Genomic DNA, 23,557 nt, shown 5'->3' with positions numbered 1-23,557 from the left:
CGAGGGCCTTGTGTCTAGCAGTGTGGAAGGAATTTGGCCACGTTCCTGGGTTCCACATCAGGGTTCCGGAGGGATTGACGTGGTGTTTGGGTTATTGTGCCGAATGGGTTAGCTGGATGACGGGAACAGAGGGTGTACTTAGTCGAGGTATCGTGAGTGACGGGTGTCGCGATCGCTATGTTAGCATATCCAAAGCAAGATTGTTGTTGGGTTACAAACCTAGGGTTGGCTTGGAAGAGGGTCTCAAAATCAGTTGTCAGGTAAGTTGAAACAAAGACTGCGTAGGGCGAGCGGATGTGAAGAAGAATAAGGGCTAACTTGACGTAGCATTATAGAGCTAAACTGGAAGGAAGGAAGAAAACTTGACCTGAGAGACACTGGGCTTTGTTGTACCGCATGTAGTCGACCATCTGCACTTCTCCCTCCTGGACAGGAGATGGGTGATGCAAGAGCTGTTGCCTTTACGATTGATGTAAAGAGAATATGTTCAAATGTACTATTTAGTGCCATTGTTCGTCACGCATTGTATGTTTGCGGAAATATTTTCGCAGCACGTTCTTTAGAGCTGCTGTCACTCACTCGTGTTTCTACTCATCTAACCACTTAGTTCACGACTTCTTCGGTCTCGTCAATAATCTCCTCTACAATCTCCTCAATCTCTTCCTGGTGTCCATCATCCGCCTGTCCCGGCGTCTCCCCCTTGAGGGTCGCCAGCTCGAGGTCGGCTCCTTCTTCGCGCAGCCTCTGGGTAACCTCTTCGCGCCACCTGCGCCACTCATCCAGCATCTCGCGGCGAGCTTCCACCACTGCCTTGTTGGCGGAGCTCTTCTTGGCAACGTCTTGCTCATCAAAGACCTTGGAGTAGTTGCGCAGGTTCTTACGGATCTCGGCCTGCTCTTCCTTGGACAGGAGGGTTGGGGGACGTGGGCGCCAGAGGAGCTGCTTGAAGCCTTCAATGGCTTCTTCACGAAGGAGTGTGCCTTTGAAATCGTAGAGATGGTAGCCGTTTTCCATCTAGTGAATGTTAGCAGAAGCAAGAGGACGTGATGGCAATGATACGTACGCGATGACGGAAAGCACTGGCGACGGTGGCGACATAGCGGCCGGTAGGGTCCCATTCGATGTCGGTTACACCGTAGTGCTCGGCTGTATCCATGAGCTGCAGATTGGCGTTGACTTCCTTGTCACCCTTTTCAGACTCCTCCTTTGGCCTGTCGAAGCTCATGTCCCAGAACTCGAGTTCAAAAGACTGTTGAGACTGTAGAGCAGCGACAACGACGAATCGTCCCTTGGGTGACCAGTAGATGGCATTGCTGTTCTTCTTGTCAACGGTTCGGATGTGACGGAAGTTGCCAGGTGCGCCACCCTTGAGCTTCTCCGGGGCGAAGAAAGAGACGGCAGTCTTGGGACCGACGGCAGCGCCCTGAATGACTTCGCCAGTTGTGATGAGCACGAAGCGGTTGCCCTTGGGTTCCCAGGCAAAGTTGATGACAGTGTCCTTGATTGAATCGACAACTTCAACGGGCACACCCTTTTCGCGGACACGGAAGATTTCCAGGTTGGTGGCAAGAGACTTCTTGGACTTGGAGTGACGGTCGACCTTGACGCAGACGTAAGCGGCTTCGGATTGCCAGTGCAGCTTCGCATCCGAGACGTTGAACAGATTTCGGGTGCGCACAATCTCTTTTGAAGGAACGGACATGAGACCGACTTTGGCGGGATTGCTGCCGAGTTCGGGTGTCCAGTAGCAGAAGAGCTGTTCATACGTCTTGATGCCTTCTCTCCGAGGCGTTGCGGGAGCCCATTCAAAGTCCATAACGCCCTCAATCTTGATGGATGTCTTGTCGAGGAGGTTCATGCGCGGCAGCTCGTAGATGGAGATGGACTGGCCCTGAGTCATACGTGCAACATACTTGTCATCGGAGGACCACTTGAATGTCGGCCACTGCAGCTTCTTCTTGACGGGGTTGCCCTCGGCATCGATGCCACCAGGTACGTCGATGGTAGCAAAGGAGCGCAGAGGCTTGCCTGTTGCAATGTCCCAGATGATGTAGTTCTTGCCGTCCTCCTCGAGCGAAAGCGATGGGACGGGGTGGTTCTCGTCGACCTGGAGCGGGCGGTGCGACCAGGTGGTGAGGTACTTTTCGCTGGGGAGAAGTCAACGAGGTTGACGCCGGGATGAGCGAATCGCTTCTGCCTGCTCCAAGCCTTACCTCCCCACAGCTGAACACCTTGGGCGTGCATAGAGGTGAGGTAGGTTCCCTGGGGCGACCACTGGATGAAGGACTCGGTCCAGTTCTCGCGGTCGACAACCTGCTCGGGCTGGTCTTCCTTCTCGTTCCAGAAGACGCCGACCTTCTCCTGGCGGTACATGGCCATTTGGTCGCGGCTGTCGGGGTCGCCCAGCCACCACCTCAGGTGCTCCTTCTGCTCAAAGGGCGGGATCTCGGGCGCGTGGTATTCCTCGTCGATGCGTCCCTCCTTGCCGTAGCGGTCGATGTCGGTAAGCTTGTTGACGGCCATGGTGTGTTTCTTGTCGAGCGCAGTTCCATTCAGCTGCTTGACGGCCGCGACGGCCTCGGCGGGCGCGCTGTATTCGACAAAGGCATATCTGTGATGCCGTCAGCCCAGGTCCAGTCTGCCAGCGCCCTCGGCGCCAGATACAACGTACCCCTCGGTCTTGCCCGCCTCGCTGACGGGCATGTGCACGCCATCGTCCTTGACCTTGCCCACGCTGTTCAGCTTCCTCAGCACAAACTTGACGAGCTTGGCCTTGCTGTCCTCGGGCACTACAGGCAGTCCATCGATCACGACAAAGGCGTCGAGCCCCTCATCGAGCCGCACCTGGAACTGGTCTTCGATGTCGGTAAAGTCGATTTGGCTCTCGTCGAATTCGTCGTCGCCGTCCATGGGCAGGTTAGAGTATGCGGATGCCATGATTGCGGTGGTGAGTGCGATTGCGGCGGCGGGGTGCGGGTTGGTTATAACTTTGCGACCCAGGGAATTTTGGTGCGCGCTAGTGGGGTCGTTAAAAGACCGCCATTCCGACTCACAGCCTTTGGAATTCACAATCACACAACGTCGTGACTCTTATGTTCTGCCATTACTCATTACACTATACACACAACACGCCGAAGATATGACTGCAAGGCCGTTGAGTCAAACGTGACTCCCAGAGAATAAGCCAATCGCCGCCCACTGGAAACATGGTACAATGCATCACAGGCCGCACGCATAACCGCAATGCGCCCCATCCAACGTGAACTAGATTGCACTCTTCTTCTCCTCGCGTCGACCGTGAGTTGTTCAGCCCGTTGACGCCCATCGCACAAGTCCGCACGCCGCCCAGGCAAGGTATACGCTAGAAGAACAGAAAACAAATAAGCATCAGCTAGCCCTACGAGCCGCGCTTACCTTCACTCAAGTCCACATTTGGGGTTTTGACCAACCTTCCGCTCGCCGAAACTCGTTTTTGCAGTCGTGCGTCCCGTTCCCGCGCTCGTTCCGACGGAGAGCTGCCGTTTCCTGCCATGATAGGCGGCAACGACGGCAATTTCTCTGCGCTGGGTGGGGGCTGACTTCCCACCATGGGTGCTGGACGTTTGCCAGCACGCTGCTCTGTCTTGAAGTCAAGATAGCTTCGTGCCGAGTGCCCAAGTGGGATGGGCGCCGGCAGCATCGGCAACTCTGCGCCATTTTGCAGCAGCAGCTCTGCGACGGGGAAGGCTTTGCGCGTAGGCTGTGCTGTGCCTGGGCGGACGCCTGAGCCTGGAGAGCTTGCAGGTGATGCTGTGGCTGAAGGGGACGCTGGGTCGGCGGCTGCAAGCGCGAGAAATACTGCATGCGTGCCTCGTGATCGATCGCGTGCGTTCGCATTCGCTCTCAGTGCCAGCGCGTAGAGTACGTTCTGAATGTCGTTCTTCTTAACCGACGCTAAAAGCGTCTCCTCTGGGTTTGCGTAGTGCGACATGTTCGGTGTTATGGGTGCCACGAATGCTCGATCGGCGTACTTTGACGTGATGAAGTGCAACCTCTGCTCTCTCGTCGACATTGGCCCTGGCTTCAGCCCTGGATCTAGCCTTGCTTCCCATATAGAATTACTGATGCGGTTGCCGATCTTGAGCAGTATCTCGATGATATCGGGGGTGAAGGATGTAACATCTAAAGTCAAAGAGCGCACTTTGGTGATGTGCGTGCCTAGTGATCGATGAATGCCACTGCACTCAATGCAAATGATGATGCCGAGATTGATGGAAACCCAGTCGACTTTGATCTCAGTACCGCAATCCGCGCACACCCTGTTGTTAGAATCTGCATCTCTGACTTGCTTGAGCAGCTTGCCTTCGTCGCCGAACGTCTCCTCCCGCCGGTAACCGCCAGGCCGATCGCCTACTGTAGCATGTCGCGCGGGTGCCTTGGAGCCGTATGTGTTGCGATGGCTTGACATTGATGGACTCTTTCCGGTAAGCACTGATGCAATATCACGATGCGTTTGTCCGGGCAGTGAATCAGTGGATGGCCGGTCAGATTTTCCTGCCGTCTCGACGGCTGTCTGCAAAGCATTGTTGACTGCACTGATCCATGACTTCATGTCTTCTTCGTTGGTCGCCTGATACACTCGAGTATATTGTGGGGTGATGACTTCGAAGCAAAATCGGCGGTCCGCATTGCGTGCTTCTCTTACCGAAGCCATGCGAAGGTCGATTGGTTCCATGTGGAGCTCCAGACTTTGCTTCCAGTTGGTGTACTCTGAAAGTCTACCCTGATCAAGGACGATCCAGAACCTGGAGATTGTCAGCACGGTTTTAGTTGGTTGGTGAAGACTGTACTCACTTGTGCCAGGCTTGCTTGTTCAAGCCCTTGGGATCCACATGGCTTCCAGGCCTGCTCAGTGCCCACAAAAGACCTTCTTTGCGATGCGCACCTGAACCAGCTTCAGCCATTGCAGCAGGGTCCTTCTCTTCGAGATCTCTGATGCCTTTGAACTTGTCCGGCTGCGGCGCCACCATTGCCAGACTCGATTTGGTGGCCTCGGGACTTTGCGGTAGTGCTATTGAGGAGGGAATGCTTGTAGATGAGATAGTTTGGGGAGGCATTACTGTGCTTTGGAACATGGGCACAAGGCTACCCTTGCGGCCAGGAGGTGGCTCTGGGTCTGACCTCGACGTTGTCCGAGGCACACTACCCGATGATGCTGCAGGAGATGTGAGCGAAGGCGCAGGCACGTCGTCCAAAGTCTTCTTGATCGTCTCCAGCGCTCGCCTCTTCTCTTCTCTTTCGGTCCTCTGAATCTGAAACTCCTTGTCTGCCTCCTTCACTTCGCAACTAAGAGCCTCTAGATGTGGCAACATGGTCTCGATCTTCTTTGCAGTCTCTAGGTAGCGCTTAGCCTGGGCGTCGGCATATCGCGTAAGGTGGGAAAGGACCTCTTGATCCTTCCGGCCTCCATGCAAGTCCTGCATAAAGGATGAGTAGTCGAATCGCTTCAGCTCAAAGTTGCGCCTCTTTGCTTGGTATTTGGAATCCGTCTCGGCGCGTTTCTTCTCTTTCAGTGAATCTTGTCTTTGCCCAAGGTATCTTCCCAGGTACTGGTAATAATCTTTGCTCTCCTCCTCAAAGTCTTTGCGCTTTGTCTCGGCCTGCTTGATGTCGATATTGTAAAGCTTGTATATGGGATCAATAATGAGTTTTTGGATGTTGGTGGTATTCGACTTTTCGTATCCAAGGATCTCCTTGGCAATCTTGTCAAAGTAGTGATCAATGGCCGGCTGCACTGCGTTTGCGTTGGACGACGAGGCCTCTCTGAGCGCATCCATGAGGTCAGCCATGGCATTGTTGCATGCCGCCTGGGCTTCCATGGCAGATTCGGCGCGTTTGAGGACTTTCTTCCACCTTGTACGCATGTTGCCCGTCTTCTGCTCGAGTGACTTCATCGTGGCGCGGAAGAGCGGCCCATCGTCGGTCTGACTGAGATCCTCGCCCGGGCGCGACACGTCGAGCTTCACCTGCGCACTCCCGCTCGACAGAGTGGTTGTCTGGCTTGGTATGAGGCCTAGGCTATGCTCTGGAATGGGTTCGCAGATTGGTGATCTCGGTGGTATGTTGTCCCACTCACGGTCTTCGCCCGCTGAGTCGCTCACTCGTGACTCTATCGACTGTGCAGACGGCACGCGCAGTCGGGGAGGGACGCCGAGTTCTAGGCGTGGTGAGGGAGATTTCGGGCTTTGCAGCTGGCGCGCCGTGTCTGGACTGGTCAGCGGGTATGTTGGGAAACAGGGCGGGGTACGAACTCTGGACCCAGAATGTGAAGCTCGCCAGCGTCTCGAGCCTGTGTGCGCGCTGGTCATACTCGACAAACTTGAGCGTGTCAGCAGTCGCCGCCATGGAGAGAAGTTGGTATACACACACTGCAACTTGTGCGCCAGCCCCCGCCGCGCGACTCGGGGGTGCGGGGCGGCGTCCATTTCCACGACCACTGGAACTGGACCGACGAGTGACCGCCGGTGGAGTAATCGCCGACTAGCTCTACCTGGGGGTTCTTGTGGAGGTTGGGATTGGCGTGGAACTCGCGCGTGACCAGGTTGTCCAGGTCCTTTGAGCTCGAGGCAAAGACAAAGGTCAGGCCGTTGATGTTGGTGTCGACCAGGCCGGTGGGGGCGACTTGGGAAGCCGTGTTGGCGCTGTAAATGGTGGGGACTGCGAGGTGCTGGCGCAGTATGAAGGTGAAGTTGAAGGTCAGCTCCTCGTCGTTGGGCAGGCGTATGAGGAAGGCGGGAGGGCCGTCGGCGTGCGGCACTGCCTCGGGGTCCTGGATGTACTCGATGACGCTGTCGTCACCGAACTCGCGCCTGGCAGCATAGCGGGTCGCGGGGAAGGCGTTGGGCGAGATGTTGAGAAGCGTGCGGTTGCGGGCGTTGGTGATGTTGAGCGAGGCCACCGAAACTGGAGGCGGGTTAGCAGAGCTCTGTCGAGGCAGCGGGCCTGGGGACAGGCGCCAATTGAGGCTTACAGCGAGTCTGGTCGCGCAGGTAGAGGGCGCCTGCATCGCCCGCCTTGCTGTTGACTGCACCCATGCCGCTAGCAGCAGCCCGTCGAGGACGAGGTCGAGGGCGACGAGGATGAGAGGGGCCGACGGGTCGTGTGCAGGAAGGGCGGGTTCTGCATGGATGATACGCGGGCAGACGGTATGCGGTATGCAATATGCGATATGCTATATGCTATATGCGGTATGTATGTATGTATGTCGGGTGGGATGTGCCTAGGTAACGTTAAGACAAAGCCATAAACGCTCCCGTCCCTGCATTAAGGCGGGTCCCCCACTCTAGCTCTAGCTCTTTTTGCGTCCCGTCTCGTCTCTTCTCATCTTACCACCACCAGAACATCACCACACGCCCGGAAGTGCTCTGGCCCGTGTCTCGACCGTCCCCGCCATGTCTCTCCGCATCCCCACGCTGCGCCATGCCCTGCGCCAGCCCCTCGTCAACCCCCGCGCCACTCAACGTCGCTGGGCTCAGGTGCAAGACATTCGCCGCTTCCTCGTCACCCACGACTCCCAGGAGCGCATCCTCGCCAAGTACAAGGAGAAGCTCGAGCACAAGGCGCGGGAAAAGGGTCTCAAGGACCTTGACGAGCTCAAGGAGCAGTACAAGGACAGGATCGAGGAGCTGAGGAAACAGGCCATTGTGCCCGGCGCGACAGGTCCCTTGACACCGCCGCCAGAAACCACCACCACCACATCATCATCATCATCAACAACAACAACACAAGCGCCACCAAAGAGCCCCTGGCCGTCGCCCCCTCCGCCGCCCGCTGCCTCGGGCTCCCCACCGCCCCACCACCAGGCGTCAAGACGCTCAATTCCTTCCTCGACCTCGACAAAGTCCAGACTCTCCCCGAGAAGGAAGTCCAAGCCCTGTGGCGCCTTCGACATGCTGCCAACCCGCAGAGCATTCATTTCGCCGTTCCAGCCACGACCTTCTCCCAGCTCCTCCGCAGCGCGAAACAACACCCCTCGTTTGTCCTCCCCGTCCCCCGCGAGATACCCGCCGACGCCTCATCAGCGTCACAGGAACAGCCACAGACGCAGCAAGCCGCCGAGCTGCACTATCTGCAGTTCTCCCACCCACACGTTGATACTACCACGCTCATGTTCACAACGCTCGCAGAGTTCAAGCTGAGGGGCGAATTTGCGAGTCCGCACACCACCATCACCTTCCACCAGGAGCTCGCCGAGAGCCACAACTTGGTTCTGGGACAGGGCTTGGTTATCGAGAACAGAGGCGTAAGCGTCGACGAGGCCAGATGGCTCGTCATGTGCATGCAGAAGTTTTACGTGCAGACGGAAGAGGGCAAGGCACGCAGCCAACTACTCAACATGTTCACTCGCGGAGACAGCGCATTTCAAGTAGAACGACTTATAGATGAGGCAGAGAAGATTTTGTAATTCGACATGCCGCCCACCTAACCCCTCAGCGGCAGCACATGCTGCACTAGACACGTCTGCCTACAAAGCGGACATTCGGGCTTCTCCCGAGCCCAATCCCCGATACACGTCCAGCAGAAGACATGTCCACATGTCGTTACACTCGGGTCCTTCATCTCTTCCAGGCAAAGAGTGCATTTCCGATTGCCACCACCAATCCATCCCATTGTCTCCTCGTTCTCTAGCTCATATCTTGCTTTGTCCAACGCAGGTGTGTGTGTCCATTTTTGCACGTCTGATGGCGCGGCCGTGGGGAGGGCGGACGCAGCGTCGAATAACAACGCGTTGTTGGCGCTGTAGGCGTTGGGATCCAGCGAGACTTCTGCGCCGCCGCCTACAATGGCTGATGTACCTTGCGGGTGGCCGCCACCCACTGCTGCCGTCGACGAGGTGACAGTATTGTGTAGATGTAGATATGCCTGTACAGCCATTTGTAAAACTAGCAGCACACCTAGGACTTCGTAGCCGGCGCGATTATCCCCCTCTGGCACTTGGCGCGTAAAGATGTATCGTAGCCCCCATATGCGTTTCGAGAGGTGGTAGTAGCTCCCCGAGAAGTAGAATGTCGCCAGAGAGAGGGCGTAGACGGGCGATGGCGACGTAATGGTATCAAGGTTTTCGAGAATGTAGCTTTGCAGGCACATGCCTAGAGGTCGTCCTATCCGTGTCTTGCTCCCATTCTCCTGTGCCTGCTGCTGTGCTCGCGCTTGCTGTCGCGCATACCATCGCAGGTTTGCCTCGAGTTTCGCGCGCACTCTTCTTCTAAAGGCCGGCAGTGCTCTCCCAAGCACATATGGCCCTAATATGCAGCTCAGTATGTATCCAGCTCTCCGTCCCAGCGCCGGCAGTCGTCCGCTTTCGCTCTCCACCTGAACAATGTCTGTGTATTCCTCGCCCAATGTCCGATTTCCTATCAGCGTGGTCAGACCAAGGTAAAGTAGCTCCCCGAGCACACGCGTCTCGGATGCATAGGTATGCGCGATGCGCGCGCCATAGAGCTTGCGCAATAGTGTCGAGAGCTGATCCAGAAGCACGCCGGAGAAGTAGGCATCTTTCTGGTGTGACCGGATGATATCAGGGGAAGCGGCGAAGGGATATGCGTAGCGCGTTGAAGAAGCCATGTTCGTGTGCGGTAGTCAAGATGATAGTCTCCATGTTGTGTTGCTGCATACCTACCTATTAGTCGACCTCGGCATCTGATCTGTCATGTGATGAAGCTTGGCATGCTTTCTCTTTCCGTCCTCCTTGGAGGTAGACAAGAAGAACTGATCTTCTCTTCCCACGACCTAGTGATCACTCTGCCTTGTTCATATTATACGCAATACGCTCCTTCGTGTTATTGTTAAATACATGTTTCATATATACCCGCCCGTCGATTCCACCAAACCAATCACCAGGTTCGGGTTTCTACATAATATGTCCACTTGACATCCACTGCCGGAATTTGCAGCCTACCTATTCACAATGTTGTGCAGAATGGTGTTCATGAAGAGTGATCTCAATATCCAGTCGTGCAGCTACGAGTCGGTCCATCCCAACCATCTCACTGTTTCTACCTAGGATACGCGAGAAAGGGCGAGTTCTGCAAAATCTAAGCAAATTACGTCCTGATTTTCCACAGGGTCGCAAGGGCGGTAGCTCGCGACCAGAGTCTCAAGGGCAGAAACATACATCGTCTTCATTGCCATATTTACATCCTCCTACTGGGAAGCTCATCAAATCAGAAAAACCCGGTGGCCTAGGCGTGATCTCTCCGATCATCAATTGCGCATCCCACCTCGACCTTCCTCCATTGCGCCCACACTCGGAATACAATTCTTCTTCCTCTTACCGAGGTGCTTCACCCTATCGGGCCACATCCACAATTTCAGCTTCTTTGACACCATTCTCGAGCCTTGGCTCACAAATGCCCCTTTCTCTCATTAAGCACGAAGCTACTTCTCCACCCCTAACGCTGGCTCAGATCCCAGATTACGGCCTTAGTGCGTTCCTCGAAGATGACGAGGAGATAACCACTCAACTCTCTCAACAACCTCCAAAAGCAGAACTGGAGGATGATATATTGGAGGATGTGATCCAAGACGACGAGGAGATTTCCACGCTGTTGACGCAAGAATGGCACGATACAGACCAGGAGGTGTTTCCCTACACCAAGACACCCAACGAATGAAGGCGGGGGATGTCTTTTGAAGCCGACAATCCAGTTGAGTGTACGCGCACGATGTATGGGGCAAGGAAGTGGACTTCTGCTTCAACCTTGTCGGCTTGCTCGACGCGACGAGATGACCTTGGAATGAACATGCAAGACGCTGGCGCTCTTTGCAAATAGCGTCATCGTGGAGACTTTTGCCTACATTAGTATTCATGTCTTTTCGCGTGTGCTTTGTACACTGAGGTTTAACAAAACCTTCATAATCAAGAATATAGATCAACTATTCGGACGATGTTCTCACGCTGTCTTCGAAGAGGGTTCTTTTGTGTGAGTTGTGCTTCACTAAAGATTTTCTCTAGAGGTTTAGAATGTTCCTTTCCTATTGGAGTCGTAGCACCCCATTCGAAGAAGAAAGTGAACAAGTTCGGACAGTATATTCTTAACTTTGCAATATACAACAGCACTTAGTCAAGAAGCATGGAAATTTAATAATAATGCAGACTTCTAAGTTATCTACTCAAGCGTAGGATAGCTAAGTTGTGTGTCATTGTAGCAGGCTATACTAAGAGCCTTTCAGGTGTTTTTGAATGGGATGGTTGAAGGCTGTACTTCGCGCCCCGCCGACCCGTGTGTTAGAAGCGCGACAGGTTCGCGTTCTGCCTAAACCTCTTTCCGCTAGCCTTCCCGAGATACGGAAGTCCAGCATAGAAACACTTGCCCTGGTCAGCATGATGTAGACGCGTCTTCACTTACAAAAATATCCGATACATCTGCGTTTAGCACAAACACATAGCATTTATGCATATAGAGCTTTATGATGTGGTGACCTTTTGTTGTCACTAATACATGCCTCGAAGGCTGGAAAGTTCAATCATTCTTATCGCTACACTGAGTCGTGTACCGTAGAAATGGAAGTCTAGTTCTCAATTCAACTCAACCTTACCTCATCCTCACCTTTTTATTCCTCCATCCAATCCGCTCGTTGTATTCAGCGACTAGATCCGCAGCACCCTCGAGATCTTCTTCGGGAAGCCAATCATGGCTGTCTTCATATCCATCCCATTTAACAAGATAATAGTTCTTCCCATCCTCTTGGAAGTGCTCCACGATGGCTTCGACCACGTACTCTTCTGCGCCGTCTGCATCCGCATCGTCGTCATTATTGTCGTACTCGAGTGAATGGCGGTCTGGTTGCGCGGTGTGCATGTGCATAGTGTCGTTGTTCACGTCATTGTTGGGTTCGTGATGCGGCGGCGGTGGCTGTGCAGGTATTGTGTCATCTGAATCGGATGCTGCAATCGACGATCGATCAAAGAAAAGCGGTGTCTGTGAAAACATGTCGTCCGGCTTTGTGCCCGGTGCAATAGAGGGACTAGATGCTTGTGTGGGCAACGGAACTGCGCGGGTGCCTGCTAAGGAAAATTTGTCGGTAGATGGTGAGAGAGCGGGTGTGACAGAGGGGTGTTCAGACGAAAATATGCTTCCCATCCTGTGTGGTCTAGTGCATGGATGATCTGTATTGATGTTCTCACCCTCGACTTCGACTGCAGGTATTAGTGAGTCGCGCAAGTGCACTGGAACATTGGTCACGGGCCTTGCATCGTGGCTAGCGAGCGCCTGGTCCACCTGATCTTCTAGGACTAAAAGCTCTGTATGTTTCTGCCAGGGAAGAGAAGTAGAGAGCCTCCTTGGTAGTGACGATACCGGCAGGGCGCTGTTAGCGACAAAGGCTGAACGCATCAAACCGGGCGACGTCAATATTGGCTTTCCAGTGCGTTCGGTTTGGCGATTAGTCGTAACAGGCTCGCTGTCCACCAACTCTTCGCGCACGTCGTCTTCAAGTTGCCGAGAACTCAACACCAAGCCTCCCAATCTTCCCCTACTTCTTCCATGACGTCCTCTTGGCCGACCTCTGGCTCGTGTGGGTGGTCGGACAGCAAGACCCAATCCACTGAGCATACGACTTCCTTTATTAGTGTTTGGTGCTTTAGCATTCTTGTGCAGTTGCCGACGCGCCAGTTCTTCGGCCTCGGTGCGTATTGCAATGGCCTCTGCCTCTGCCTCGAGTCTGAACTGCTCCGTTTCATATCGTTCCAGTTCGGCTGGAGAAACGAATTGCATTATACATCGCAAGTCCACATCCTCAACCTCTGTGCGATTAGGACTTTCATGTCCGTCCCCAGCTTCACTGGTATATTTTATCTCTACAGTGTATTGCTCTCGCTTGATAGTGTCCTGGGTCTGCCGACGATACAGTATTCGTGTTCGCGCATTCGGAATGGGGCAGTCGTTGGGTAGTCGTGCGGTAACAATGGCAGGCTCTTTGCGAACGCGCCACAGCTGCTCGTAAACTTCAGCGCCAGGGGTGTACGATTCCCACTCCCGCTGAGACGCAATTTAGTAGTGTTCCTTGCGGCCTGGCTGTAGCATACTATATGTGTCTTGCCTCTACCCCGTCCCCTGCCACGTCCGACGTCGCGACCACCCCTAGGTCCCCTGCCCGACATGCCTTCTCTCGACAGGCGCGCAAAGCAATATGTACCGACGATTAGGCACTGTGCGGATGCGATGGTTGCAGCCACATGTATTGGTGTTCGTCATGACAGAGTTGCGCAATGAGCGTGGGGCGCGTGTTGCGCGGAACCGTGCCCAGGTGTTTCCTCAATTCAACGGGGCTTATGTAAGCCAATATAACCCTTATGGCTACCTTTCTGATAACACTTCCATTTCCACTACACGTGCCATGTAACGACTCCAGAAACGACTAGGTAAGGATATAATGTGGTTGCGTGGATGTCTCAACGCGTCGGCATCCCTTATAACATCGGATCACCCCTTCCTTTGGCTACCCAGTTAGATATTTGTCATGTCAGCGTACCTGGATACTATGTGGCGCAGGTACCAGTGATTAACTCAGCCCTGGTGATGACCAAACATCGTTCTAGCATTCACATCCAATGAACTCGCTTTAAATCTACTAGCGTTTTACTAGCGTTCATCTGTCAGCAACTCACAGCAGTATCAAGTGCCCGGGCCTCAAGACACCTAGGTATATCAGCAATTGAAGCACCCTCTGTCAATATCCACAGCGCTCAACATGTCTCAACCAATGCTTGGATGCCAGATCGCCCCGCAATATCATCACGAATATGACTCCAGCTCATCCGGGGACTCCGACACAGGAGAGCGAGCCCTCGCAGCTACAGACTCTGCTTGCGCACAGCAGGAAGCCACCATTTTCCAAAGCGAGACGAACAACGGTATCAATTCTGTTTCAAGCAGGCCGACAACACTACAGCGTGGCCGCACGAAGAGCAGCCGCCGGATCGAACTCGAGCAGAAGCCCGTTGGATTTTTCCACTCGTCCATGGCCGGCGTCAGGTTACATGTAATCAAGCTCTGGTTCCGGACGAATCTCATCCTCGCTATCGCTATCATGGCCTTCTTGTGTCTCTTTTGGGGTGCATTGTTTCGTCAGAATGCGAATGTTAAAAGCCTGAGCATCTGGGTTGTCGATTTCGATGGTCAGCCGCCTTATGCAGGGGTCACACCATTCGTGGGTCCGTTCGTTACTCAGGCTATTCACGACATCATCGACGAGGGTGGCGTGGTGCCCGGTTATACGTTTGCTTCACCTGGGGACTTCGACAACGATCCACTCAGGGTACGAGACAATGTCTACGACTTTCACGCATGGGCGGCCGTCATCATCAACCCCAATGCAACAGCGATGCTTGAGGCAGCAGTGAGGCAGGGAAACGCGAGTTACGATCCCTTGGGGGCTTGCCAGATCATCTATAACTCTGCGCGTGATCAGACTACGTCCTCGACTTACATCTTACCTAGCATGAACACGCTCCAAAAGCGCGTTGTGACCGATTTTGGTCGCGCGTGGATCACACATCTCCTCCAGAACAATCTCTCGGTCATTGACATGCACGTCGACGTTTCGCCCCAAGCTCTCGCTCCAGGAATCGAATTCGCAGTGTATGATCTCCGCCCTTTTGGGCCATCTATCGCGACACCCGCGGTCAGTATTGGGCTGATCTACTTGAGTTAGTAGTTTCCCTGTATGAACTGCATGCAAGACCTACACTGACTCCATACGCCGATATCTAGTCATCATCTCCTTTTTCAGCTTCACATTCTTTTACCTATCCATTTAAAGTATCTCTCGCCTAGAGGTCATCCACCGCTGCACTTCTACCAGCTCATTATCTGGCGTTATGTCGCAACAGTCGCGTCTTACTTTCTACTCTCGCTCGTCTATTCCCTCGTCAGCCTTGCCTTTCTCATGCCTATGGACCATCCCAAAGCAGCCCACGATCAGCCCGCCAATAACCCCAACGCATACGGTAGCGGTACGTTTGTGGTATACTGGATGGTCAACTGGATCGGTATGACCGCGTTTGGTCTGGCGAGCGAGAATATGGCCATGCTTTTGGGAACCCCCTGGACAGCTCTGTGGTTGATCTTCTGGGTGATCAGTAATGTCGCGACTGGATTCTACGCTCTCGAACTTGCACCCGGCTTTTATCGCTGGGGTTATGGATGGCCTATGCACAACGTGGTTGAGCTCACCCGATCCATCCTGTTTGATCTACATCCACGCGTCGGCTTGAACTTTGGCGTCTTGTTCGCTTGGGTCACGACAGGCACGGTACTATTCCCGCTCTGCTGCTATTACATGAGGTGGAATACAGCGCGGGCTAAGAAGAATGCAGCTAAAGCTGAGGCGGATTGGCATGCGAGAATGGAAAAGGAGAGGGAAGAGCCTGGCTTGTTAGCAAGAGTCACTACGTTGGGAGATAAGAGGGGCCGATAGTTCAAGCACGGTTTCGACGTCGATGGGTATGCAAGGCATGACTATCGCAGAGGCGGCACGATATTCTTCTCGAAATCACACTATATATGGATGTCCACTCTCCTGTAGATGGTATAAAACTTGTTTCACTTACGACAAGCTCACGCTGGCGTCAGTTTCGCTAAGAGCAATTTCTGCAAGCAAGACCATCATCAGCAAAAGACAGTAACGAGCTCTCAGATGATACAGAGAAGAAAGTCAGTAACGGATTCAGAGAATGGGTGGGAAAGGATACAAAGAGAACCGAGGAATCTGAAAGTCAACAAAGAACTTGATCAGATCTACCGCTAGACTTTTGCCTTCCAGTTCCAGCCCACCAGAGATACCCTAGTAGCAACTAATAGACATCCTCCAACAAAGAACGACATACCCGCCCAGATATTCGCATATGTGTAGCTACCGTTGTGACTCTGAATGAGTGCACCAGCTAGCGGTGGACCTGTGAAACTTGATATGCTCACGACGGTGAACGCCATGCCCATCCTCACACCCGATTTCTTCAGGTCTTTCTCACGGCTCATACTGCCGATTACCGCCGGCCAAAGCGCCTGGATAACAGCGCTCCCACTTCCATATATGACAGCAAATACATACAAGGTAGCAGTGGATTTGATCCCAATCCATGCGAACATCATAACACCGCAGATGAAAGCGAAAGGTATGAGAACGTTGAGGCCCCCGATTTTGTCAGCATAGTAGGTAGGTAGCAGGCGAAAGACAAAACCCATGCAGACCTGCACTAGAAGCAGGTTGATACTTTGCTGGTAAGTGGCACCAAGGACATTCCGCGCGTAGCTCCCAATGTAGAAGAAAGCAAAATACAAGCCCCAGAAACTGAAAAAGGCGCCAGCGCAATACAGCGCGTAGGGCAGTTCCTTGAAGCTTCCCCAATCGACCAACGGACCGGTTTTCCTAGGTGGAAGTCGTGTGCGATACAACGCAATGGTGATAACGTTCATGAGCAACATGATGAAGCCGATGATACGTATCGTCCATGGAAAGCCTAAGCTAGGCAGACACTGTTGCACGATGACTGGAAAGATGACACCCCCAGTGCAGGATCCCAGTGCAGTGAAGCCCAGCGCGAAGGCACGACGTTTGACAAAGTAGGTGGATACCAGAGCCATCGAAGGGCAGAACTGCAGCCCGTTCGCAATGCCTAGACATACACCCTGCGACAGGAAGACGTGCCACACAGTTTTGCTCTCAGCCAATGTAAAGATACCAAGTAGCTGGAAGCACGCGCCAGCGATGTAGACAGGGCGAAAGAGTCCAGCATCCGTAGCACGGCCTGTGAAAGTACCAAGAAAGAAGAGCAGGAAGACCTGGAGGGATCCAATCCATGATATTGTCGAGGGCGAGATACCGAGGGTGTTCTCGTAGTACGTTTGGTATACGCCGAATGATGTAAAAAAACCAAAGGTGGTCAGGATGGTCAGATGTGTGCAGAGAACCTGAGTCCAAGCTGTGAGGCCGCCATCAGGAGCTGGACCTGGATCGAATGATGTTGCTGAGCGGCGCGAGAGCATTCGTGCGAGAGCAGGTTGATGTGGCTTGTCGTGCATGTGTTGCGCTGCTTGGTTCCCAGCTTCGGCGCTCAGGGTGGCTTCTTGTATTTCAACGTCGCGCGCGCTGGGCCATGTCTGCAGGTTCCGCTCCACATCAGTATTTGTGATGGCATGATTCTCCCGCTCCGTGTTCTTTTCTGCATCAATGCTTGGATCCGTCATTGTTACTTGCTATTCGTGATTACAAGCAAGCTTAGAGAATGAAATAAGTCCGAGACCGCATGGCATGCTTGTGATAAGTAAAGATTTGTGGTTTGCGGGAGCGGGAGCGGCTGGACGAGCTACTTTTCTTAAGCACGTCAATCCATGACGCCCCCGGAAATAAGGCGAGGACGAATGAACATCATTACCTCATGCAGCGAATCGCGAGACTAATGCCAAGCCGCTAATCTGTAAAGACGAAGTGGCAGATTTTCCAACAATGGGAAGCTTGTTTTCCCCCCCCACGATACCCCAACGATGTCCTAAGCCCTCGTATGAGTAGTCCATCGTTTGAATTGCAAGCAAAACACAAGAGGGCAATGCGCTTCAGGCCCTGGGGCGAGAGGAAAGGACTAGAGAATGGTTGACTCAAGACCAAACAAAACAGTTCTCATACGATGTCTTCTACCAGTGTACTTCTGTTTGCTTAAGTTCTTCTTTGAAGATCTGTGAATACGCAAGTGAATTTTGGGTGCCACAATAACCTTGCGTTCATCTGATTGTGTCCTATGTATACTTTAACGAACCTTCGCCTGTTCGACTATACAGGATTTGCAACTACTAATTCCTCAACTCATCACCCAAGCTACACAACGCAATTGACAGTATGGCTGGATACGATTGTAAGTGGATATCCGTTGTCTCAGTCTCAAGTCATTGAAACAACGTAGTGACGCGACTGACTTATGACATAGCCCGAAAGCGAGCTCGCGTATCAAGCCCAGATTCAGATGCCGACGACACACTACCGTCTATAAATGAAAAGCTTTTTGAGTCGACATTAGAACTCTCCGGAGAATACCGTGACCGCGCCTCCGATCTTATACGTACTGATTAACATCCTCATGCATCCCAGGCACCGCGCCATGGTTTGCCTCTGCCTGCGCGCGGTCTAGCTGGATCTTGCGCTGGTGATGGTCATACATCGCACATGCAGCCGCAGACTTGGAGAAACCCGCCAAACCGCTTCGAAGGTCACGAGGTAGGACCACTTGCATCGCGTGTTCCTCCTGTTCGCCCGTACTCTGGTCATCACAATCATCTTCGTTATCCGAGCGGCCCTTCGTCAAGGCAACTGGACCCCCTCCAGCATACAGCCCTGCGCCTAGTTACTGGTCCGTCATACCTAAGACTTGTTTGTATTGTCATGTCCAACCTGCTCATCGAGCTGGAACTCTACAAGGGTCTGCTGCTGGCTCATCTACAGGTTGCCAAGACCACGGCTATCAGAATCCAAACGACGGAGGTTCACAGAGACCGCCGCAGAATTCTCTTCCTCAAAATCCTCAGGCGCGATCACCTCATCAAGGTGCACAAGTCCCTCGGATGCCTCAATTTCATCAAAATTCTATACCTCCGCTTCAGCAACAATGTGCGCCTCCACCTGCGCCTCAGGAACGACTAGCTTCCAATATGGACGATAACAACGTTGGCTGCAGTCGAATCGAGAGGTCAACAAACTGTGTCAACCCAAGCAGATTTAGTCGACTGTTCGGGATGTGACGACTGTCGCTCACGTGTTGGCTGCTCTAACTGTAGTGGTCTTGTCGACGAAGTCGGAGCTGGCAACAAACACGCAAATCCAGTAGACCCTTGTATTCTTGCGATGTGCACTCAAAGGTTTCAGGAATGTGGGAAATGAGGAGCTAACAGCCTCATTTGGATGTGCCGTCATAGCGATGTGTAGTATGCCTTCAGGCCATGATGTAGGACCAGTTTAGACCTCAGAACCTGATTTACTCCTCGACAAGTTTTTCAATTGGTAGATCTCATATGAGAAGCTTGAGAGTGGCCGTCGATACCGATAAGGCGCTCTCTAACATAACCCTGTTACATGTCAGAAATGACGTCGTGGCTGCATGCCCTTCCAGTCACATCACCTCACCTATAAACCTGGGGCAGGTTATACATTGCATCTATACACTTTTTGCGCCTATGATTACTCTATCAGTCTGACTCAGTTCATTGCCTCCTATTATATAGTCCAACAAGAACGTTCAACATGGGATGCGGTGAATCGTCGCTCCGTGCAATGCCGTTCTCGCGTTCCGGCGATGGCGACGGCAATCGCAACAACACCAACTGCACTGGCTGCAAGGATTGTGAGTTTGAATAAAGCTTCATGATACTTCAACTCTGACCTTGCACCAACGAACCCAGGTCAAAATTGTACAGATTGCAAAGGTACGCACTGTGCAATGATGTTCCCAAAGATCAATGATTCCATGTCGCGCATGCCGCAACCTATCGCCTGGTCAACTAGCTCCTCCATTTGAAGATGGTGTACTTATACCTGCGATTCTGGCTTGTTTAATCAGACTGCTCATACTGCAAGAATTGCATCGGATGCAGCAAGGATACTTCGTGCCACAATTGTGTGGGTAGCAAAAGCAGGGACTTGCGCTTGCCACTTCTCTGAGAACCATCTATTGTTTCTATTACCTTGACTAATTTCTTGCTCTTTACGGTCTCTCAAAGCTTTGCAACTAAAACGAGTATAGACTGTACCGGATGTCGGCATTGCACGGGCTGTAAAGACTCTACATACTGTCAAAATTGCACCGACTGCGACAGCAGCAGCCACTGCCACAACTGTACCGGCTGCGACAACTGTGACGAATGTCGCAATTGTACCGACTGTACCGACTGTATAAGGTACGTAGTGTGATGTGCGCACGAAGGATGAGACAAGGGGGTTCAAAGGGTGAAGAGAGGACTGACGATTATAGTTGCTCCAACTGTACTGATTGCACGGGACTGAAGAACGCACACAACCAAACAGGTGTGCATAAATGATTAGAATGGATGATGAGTATTCTAGGCGAATATTCAGAGCTCGTACTGTTGTATGTGCGTGGCAAATAATTGTAGTGTCCTTCACTATGTGAATGTCATAAGGTCTATGCTTAGGTTCAGGCTGCTTGCACGACCTACGTTCAATTTCTCATTGCCTCGCCAATATAACGGTTCCTTATGTCCAACAATGAGACCTGAGACTTGACCCTATCTAATGGTGGTTGTGGGTAAATGGCGTAGAGCGCTCGTACTTTCACATTTCTTTGAGACATTGTAAGCATTGTCCTGGATGTGTAGTGTTATCGTTCACTTCGTGAAAGACACTGTTCCAAAACGAAGACGAAGACGCTCAAGGACCAGCTTTAGACTAAATAATCTAGCGTGTACCTCTTTGAATTTGCATTTTCTGAGCAGTCAACCACATCGAAACATGGAATTACTGAAAGGTTTGATCTCAAGATGCAACCAGCTAAAGATGATTCCTCAGCGAAACGACGAACTCGTGCCGCACCTTGTACCAAAATATAACCAGCGCAAGACCAAGAAGAACAAAACGGCCTCAAAGCCACTGCCTCGCTATCTAACCATCGAGATGTTTCACGAATCGGAACTTCCTGATATTGTCCTTCGGCCACCGACACCACCAAGAAGCGAACTAAAGGTAGAGGAACTCCTGTTCGAACGCTCAGGGTCTGTTTTCATTCTACGCGGGCCGAGAGCACAAAGACAGCTTCAAAGTACAATGCGCCCAGGCGTTGAACACCTCCAAGTGCCTAGGATGCACAGGACAGTGGAACGATGCGAGAAAGCTATAGGAGTGTCTGGACAGGACAGGGATGGGATAGAGACAGAAGATCAGGATCTGGACTTGCATTGTGCGTCTCAGTCAGACTATCATACGTTCATGGCCGGATTAGAGATGTAATTGAAGAAACACGTGCAGTTATGACGAGTTTGATCTCCCGTCCACTTTGACACAGATTCTCTTCATGAAGAAGATCTGTCGCCACAAGATTTCTCTCACTTACTTCTCATCCAAGCTCTTCATCTCTTCTGTCTAATCTACAATCGTGAATCAAAAATGCTTCTTTGCGCTCGTCTGTGTTTTCCGGATACTAGTCGTATCTGTGGAACTTTGCTGGGAAACAATAACACTTATGCAAGATTCCTGTCTACTTAGCCACATGGAAGTGCTGAGGATTGAAGAAACGATGGCGGATACATGAGTGAGTACGCTCTCGAGACGTTCTGGATCAACACGATTGCTCGTCAACACCACGAAGCAAGCTTGAATAGTTCTATACCAACCCACCTTCGTCATCCACTCGGTAGCATGTTACACACATCTTCCACAAGTAGGTCCTTCACACAGTTGCCAACAAGCAAGTCAAGCAAGTCACTGCCTCAAACTTGACTTGCTTGGTTAGAGAGTAGGCGTAACTTGACTTGCTTGGGAGCAATTTGTTGCTTGCTTGACTTGCTTGGTTTGCTTCCAAGTACTTGATTTACTTGACTGCTAAGGGACTAAACACTACTACATTACTAAGCTAACTGTCCCACTCAAGTATATTGTAATTATCTAAAAGTTCCTTGTCTGAAAGCTTAGCCTCACTATAAATAGTTGGTTTATAGCCAGCTCGCACCCAGGATCTCACTAGTTGAAGAGCTGCGAGTAGCTCACTGCCTAGAGCTCGTCGCTTTGGCTCAAGTAGGTCGCCAAGCTCGCTGAAGAGGCGCTCGCAGTCGCTGCTCGATGCTGGGATAGTCATAATATCGATGGCAAACTGCGCTAAATGCGGGTATTTTGGCAGTAATTGAATCCAGTATTGGACTGGATTGCCATTCGCTGTATACTGCTCCTGCGTCTACTGCGGCTCCTGCATTTTCTAGCGCTCAAACTCGTCCAGCGGAGCTTCTTGGCCGACGTTTCTGCCGAGTATAGCGCTGATTGCCTCGTCTATATTGTTGCTACTCGTTACAGCCGTGTACGACTGGCGTGGGCGCTGAGGTTTGTACGCCGCCCAGAGCTGCTGAAACGCCACGTTGGCACTGCTAAGCCACCCAGCTTTGTTAGCCCAGGCCACATCGCAGTAAGTTTTATAGTACGGGTGGAGGCACACGGCGGCGTAGTAGGCGGGCGAGGCGTCGAGCTTGTTGTAGTAGTCGTTGGCCTTGGCCCATGCGGTGAGGAGGTTGACCTTGAGGTGATCCTCGGGGGCCTCTGGGTGAGCGTTGAAATCGACCTGCTTAAATGGGCGTGCCTGGTCCTCAAGCTGGCTGAGTACATACTCAAAAACTGGTATAACCTCATATATTGCCCCAAATTTGCCATCTTTGCTGCGGCCCTCGAGCCGTTTTGTGGCGTACTTGAGCGGCGTTAAGCAGTCCTGATACTCTGCAATTACTGCCCAATCAGCAGCTCGCAGGCCAGTTGATCTCATCCAGCTTGGAGCTTCGGGCCGCTTATTGTTCTGCTTGTTGGCGTGCGCGTCTTCGAGGATAATCCTATTAATGTGATGCTCAGCGTACAAGTTATAAGCAGCCGAAAGCTTAGTAGCTCGCTCAAAAGCGGCATAGTAGGAGTTCCAGCGAGTAACAACAGGCTTGACGGGCTCGAGTACTTTAAGACGCTCCTCGGTGGGCAGGTTGTCGTTGGCGCGGCGCTGGAAACTGCGAAAAAGCTCGTACTGCTGCGGCGTTTTGATATAGTTGATGACGTCAACTAGGACGCCTATAGGGCCATCTTTCCGCCACTCTCGCATGTACTGCTCCTCAGTACTGTACTGCTCTTGAGTGTTACCGTAGGCGTCCTTGTTGTTACCAAATATAATAGCCTGGCCAATCAGGTTGAGCGTGTGGCAACTGCAGCGGAGGCGCCGGTAAGCTGGGTCGAAGTTGTACTCGCGGGCGAGCGCGGCGATTGCAGTGTCGTTATTAGCGGCGTTATCCAGTACAAAGTAACCTAATCGGTTGCTAGTTACTCCGTAAGCCGAGAGGGTCATCGAGATAGCTTTAGCAATAGCCTCACCAGTGTGGGCGCCAGCGAGCTCAGGCAGGTCGATAGGCAGGTCTTGTATTATTCTAGCTGCGTCAGCAAAGTGAGCGACTACTCCAAAAAAGCCACGTTTACCACCTTTTGTCGTCCAGCCGTCAAAGCTTACATGTATCTTGCTTACTGCGCTTGATAAGGCGTCGACAACCTGCGGTTGTATAGACCTGAACAACCTCATTACAAATGTAGAAACACTCGTGTGACTTACCCACAATGCCGCCTCTGCCTCTGGGTTGGCAAACCTTATCATCTCTCTAAAATTAGGCGCTGTAAGCTCACTAAGAGGCTGGTTTTGGTTGACGAGCCACATAACAGTAGCTACTGAAAGCCTTGTACGTCGAAGTTTCCGAGTGCGTTAGCGGTAGGCTGAGGCATCTCTAATCCAGCGTCAAAAGCTTGCCGCAATGATAGCTGCCCCTGTCCTCTTAGCGTCGACTTTGGG

At 52.4% G+C, this 23,557-nt stretch overlaps 8 protein-coding genes across 8 annotated transcripts; 3 read left to right on the top strand and 5 right to left on the bottom strand.

Moving 5' to 3' along the window:
- Positions 1 to 603: 603 nt before the first annotated feature.
- ALTATR162_LOCUS7867 (uncharacterized protein) lies at positions 604 to 2,937 on the bottom strand (the record flags this gene model as incomplete). Its single annotated transcript, XM_043315495.1, has 4 exons — positions 604 to 1,014; positions 1,064 to 2,147; positions 2,222 to 2,611; positions 2,672 to 2,937. The coding sequence occupies 4 exons, from the start codon at positions 2,935 to 2,937 to the stop codon at positions 604 to 606; spliced, it is 2,151 nt and encodes a 716-aa protein (XP_043171430.1).
- A 460-nt stretch (positions 2,938 to 3,397) lies between these two features.
- ALTATR162_LOCUS7866 (uncharacterized protein) lies at positions 3,398 to 7,073 on the bottom strand (the record flags this gene model as incomplete). Its single annotated transcript, XM_043315494.1, has 5 exons — positions 3,398 to 4,784; positions 4,834 to 6,244; positions 6,291 to 6,357; positions 6,407 to 6,942; positions 7,010 to 7,073. The coding sequence occupies 5 exons, from the start codon at positions 7,071 to 7,073 to the stop codon at positions 3,398 to 3,400; spliced, it is 3,465 nt and encodes a 1,154-aa protein (XP_043171429.1).
- A 357-nt stretch (positions 7,074 to 7,430) lies between these two features.
- Positions 7,431 to 8,443, top strand: ALTATR162_LOCUS7865 (uncharacterized protein; the record flags this gene model as incomplete). The annotated part of the gene is made up of 2 exons (XM_043315493.1): positions 7,431 to 7,698; positions 7,779 to 8,443. The coding sequence occupies 2 exons, from the start codon at positions 7,431 to 7,433 to the stop codon at positions 8,441 to 8,443; spliced, it is 933 nt and encodes a 310-aa protein (XP_043171428.1).
- A 17-nt stretch (positions 8,444 to 8,460) lies between these two features.
- Positions 8,461 to 9,603, bottom strand: ALTATR162_LOCUS7864 (uncharacterized protein; the record flags this gene model as incomplete). Its single annotated transcript, XM_043315492.1, has 1 exon — positions 8,461 to 9,603. One exon carries the CDS (start codon positions 9,601 to 9,603, stop codon positions 8,461 to 8,463), a length of 1,143 nt encoding a protein of 380 aa, XP_043171427.1.
- Positions 9,604 to 10,388: 785 nt separating this feature from the next.
- ALTATR162_LOCUS7863 (uncharacterized protein) lies at positions 10,389 to 10,652 on the top strand (the record flags this gene model as incomplete). Its single annotated transcript, XM_043315491.1, has 1 exon — positions 10,389 to 10,652. The coding sequence occupies one exon, from the start codon at positions 10,389 to 10,391 to the stop codon at positions 10,650 to 10,652; it is 264 nt and encodes an 87-aa protein (XP_043171426.1).
- A 921-nt stretch (positions 10,653 to 11,573) lies between these two features.
- Positions 11,574 to 13,141, bottom strand: ALTATR162_LOCUS7862 (uncharacterized protein; the record flags this gene model as incomplete). The annotated part of the gene is made up of 2 exons (XM_043315490.1): positions 11,574 to 13,019; positions 13,067 to 13,141. 2 exons carry the CDS (start codon positions 13,139 to 13,141, stop codon positions 11,574 to 11,576), a joined length of 1,521 nt encoding a protein of 506 aa, XP_043171425.1.
- A 590-nt stretch (positions 13,142 to 13,731) lies between these two features.
- On the top strand, positions 13,732 to 15,459 carry ALTATR162_LOCUS7861 (uncharacterized protein; the record flags this gene model as incomplete). The annotated part of the gene is made up of 2 exons (XM_043315489.1): positions 13,732 to 14,664; positions 14,803 to 15,459. 2 exons carry the CDS (start codon positions 13,732 to 13,734, stop codon positions 15,457 to 15,459), a joined length of 1,590 nt encoding a protein of 529 aa, XP_043171424.1.
- A 326-nt stretch (positions 15,460 to 15,785) lies between these two features.
- On the bottom strand, positions 15,786 to 17,228 carry ALTATR162_LOCUS7860 (uncharacterized protein; the record flags this gene model as incomplete). The annotated part of the gene is made up of 1 exon (XM_043315488.1): positions 15,786 to 17,228. One exon carries the CDS (start codon positions 17,226 to 17,228, stop codon positions 15,786 to 15,788), a length of 1,443 nt encoding a protein of 480 aa, XP_043171423.1.
- Between the last annotated feature and the right edge of the window lie 6,329 nt (positions 17,229 to 23,557).

Source organism: Alternaria atra (genome assembly GCF_907166805.1).
Source record: "Alternaria atra isolate CS162 genome assembly, contig: 28, whole genome shotgun sequence".
In the NCBI taxonomy this organism is placed as follows: domain Eukaryota; kingdom Fungi; phylum Ascomycota; class Dothideomycetes; order Pleosporales; family Pleosporaceae; genus Alternaria; species Alternaria atra.
The sequence above is the reverse complement of the archived record's forward strand: the minus strand, read 5'-3'. Positions and strand labels throughout refer to the sequence as shown.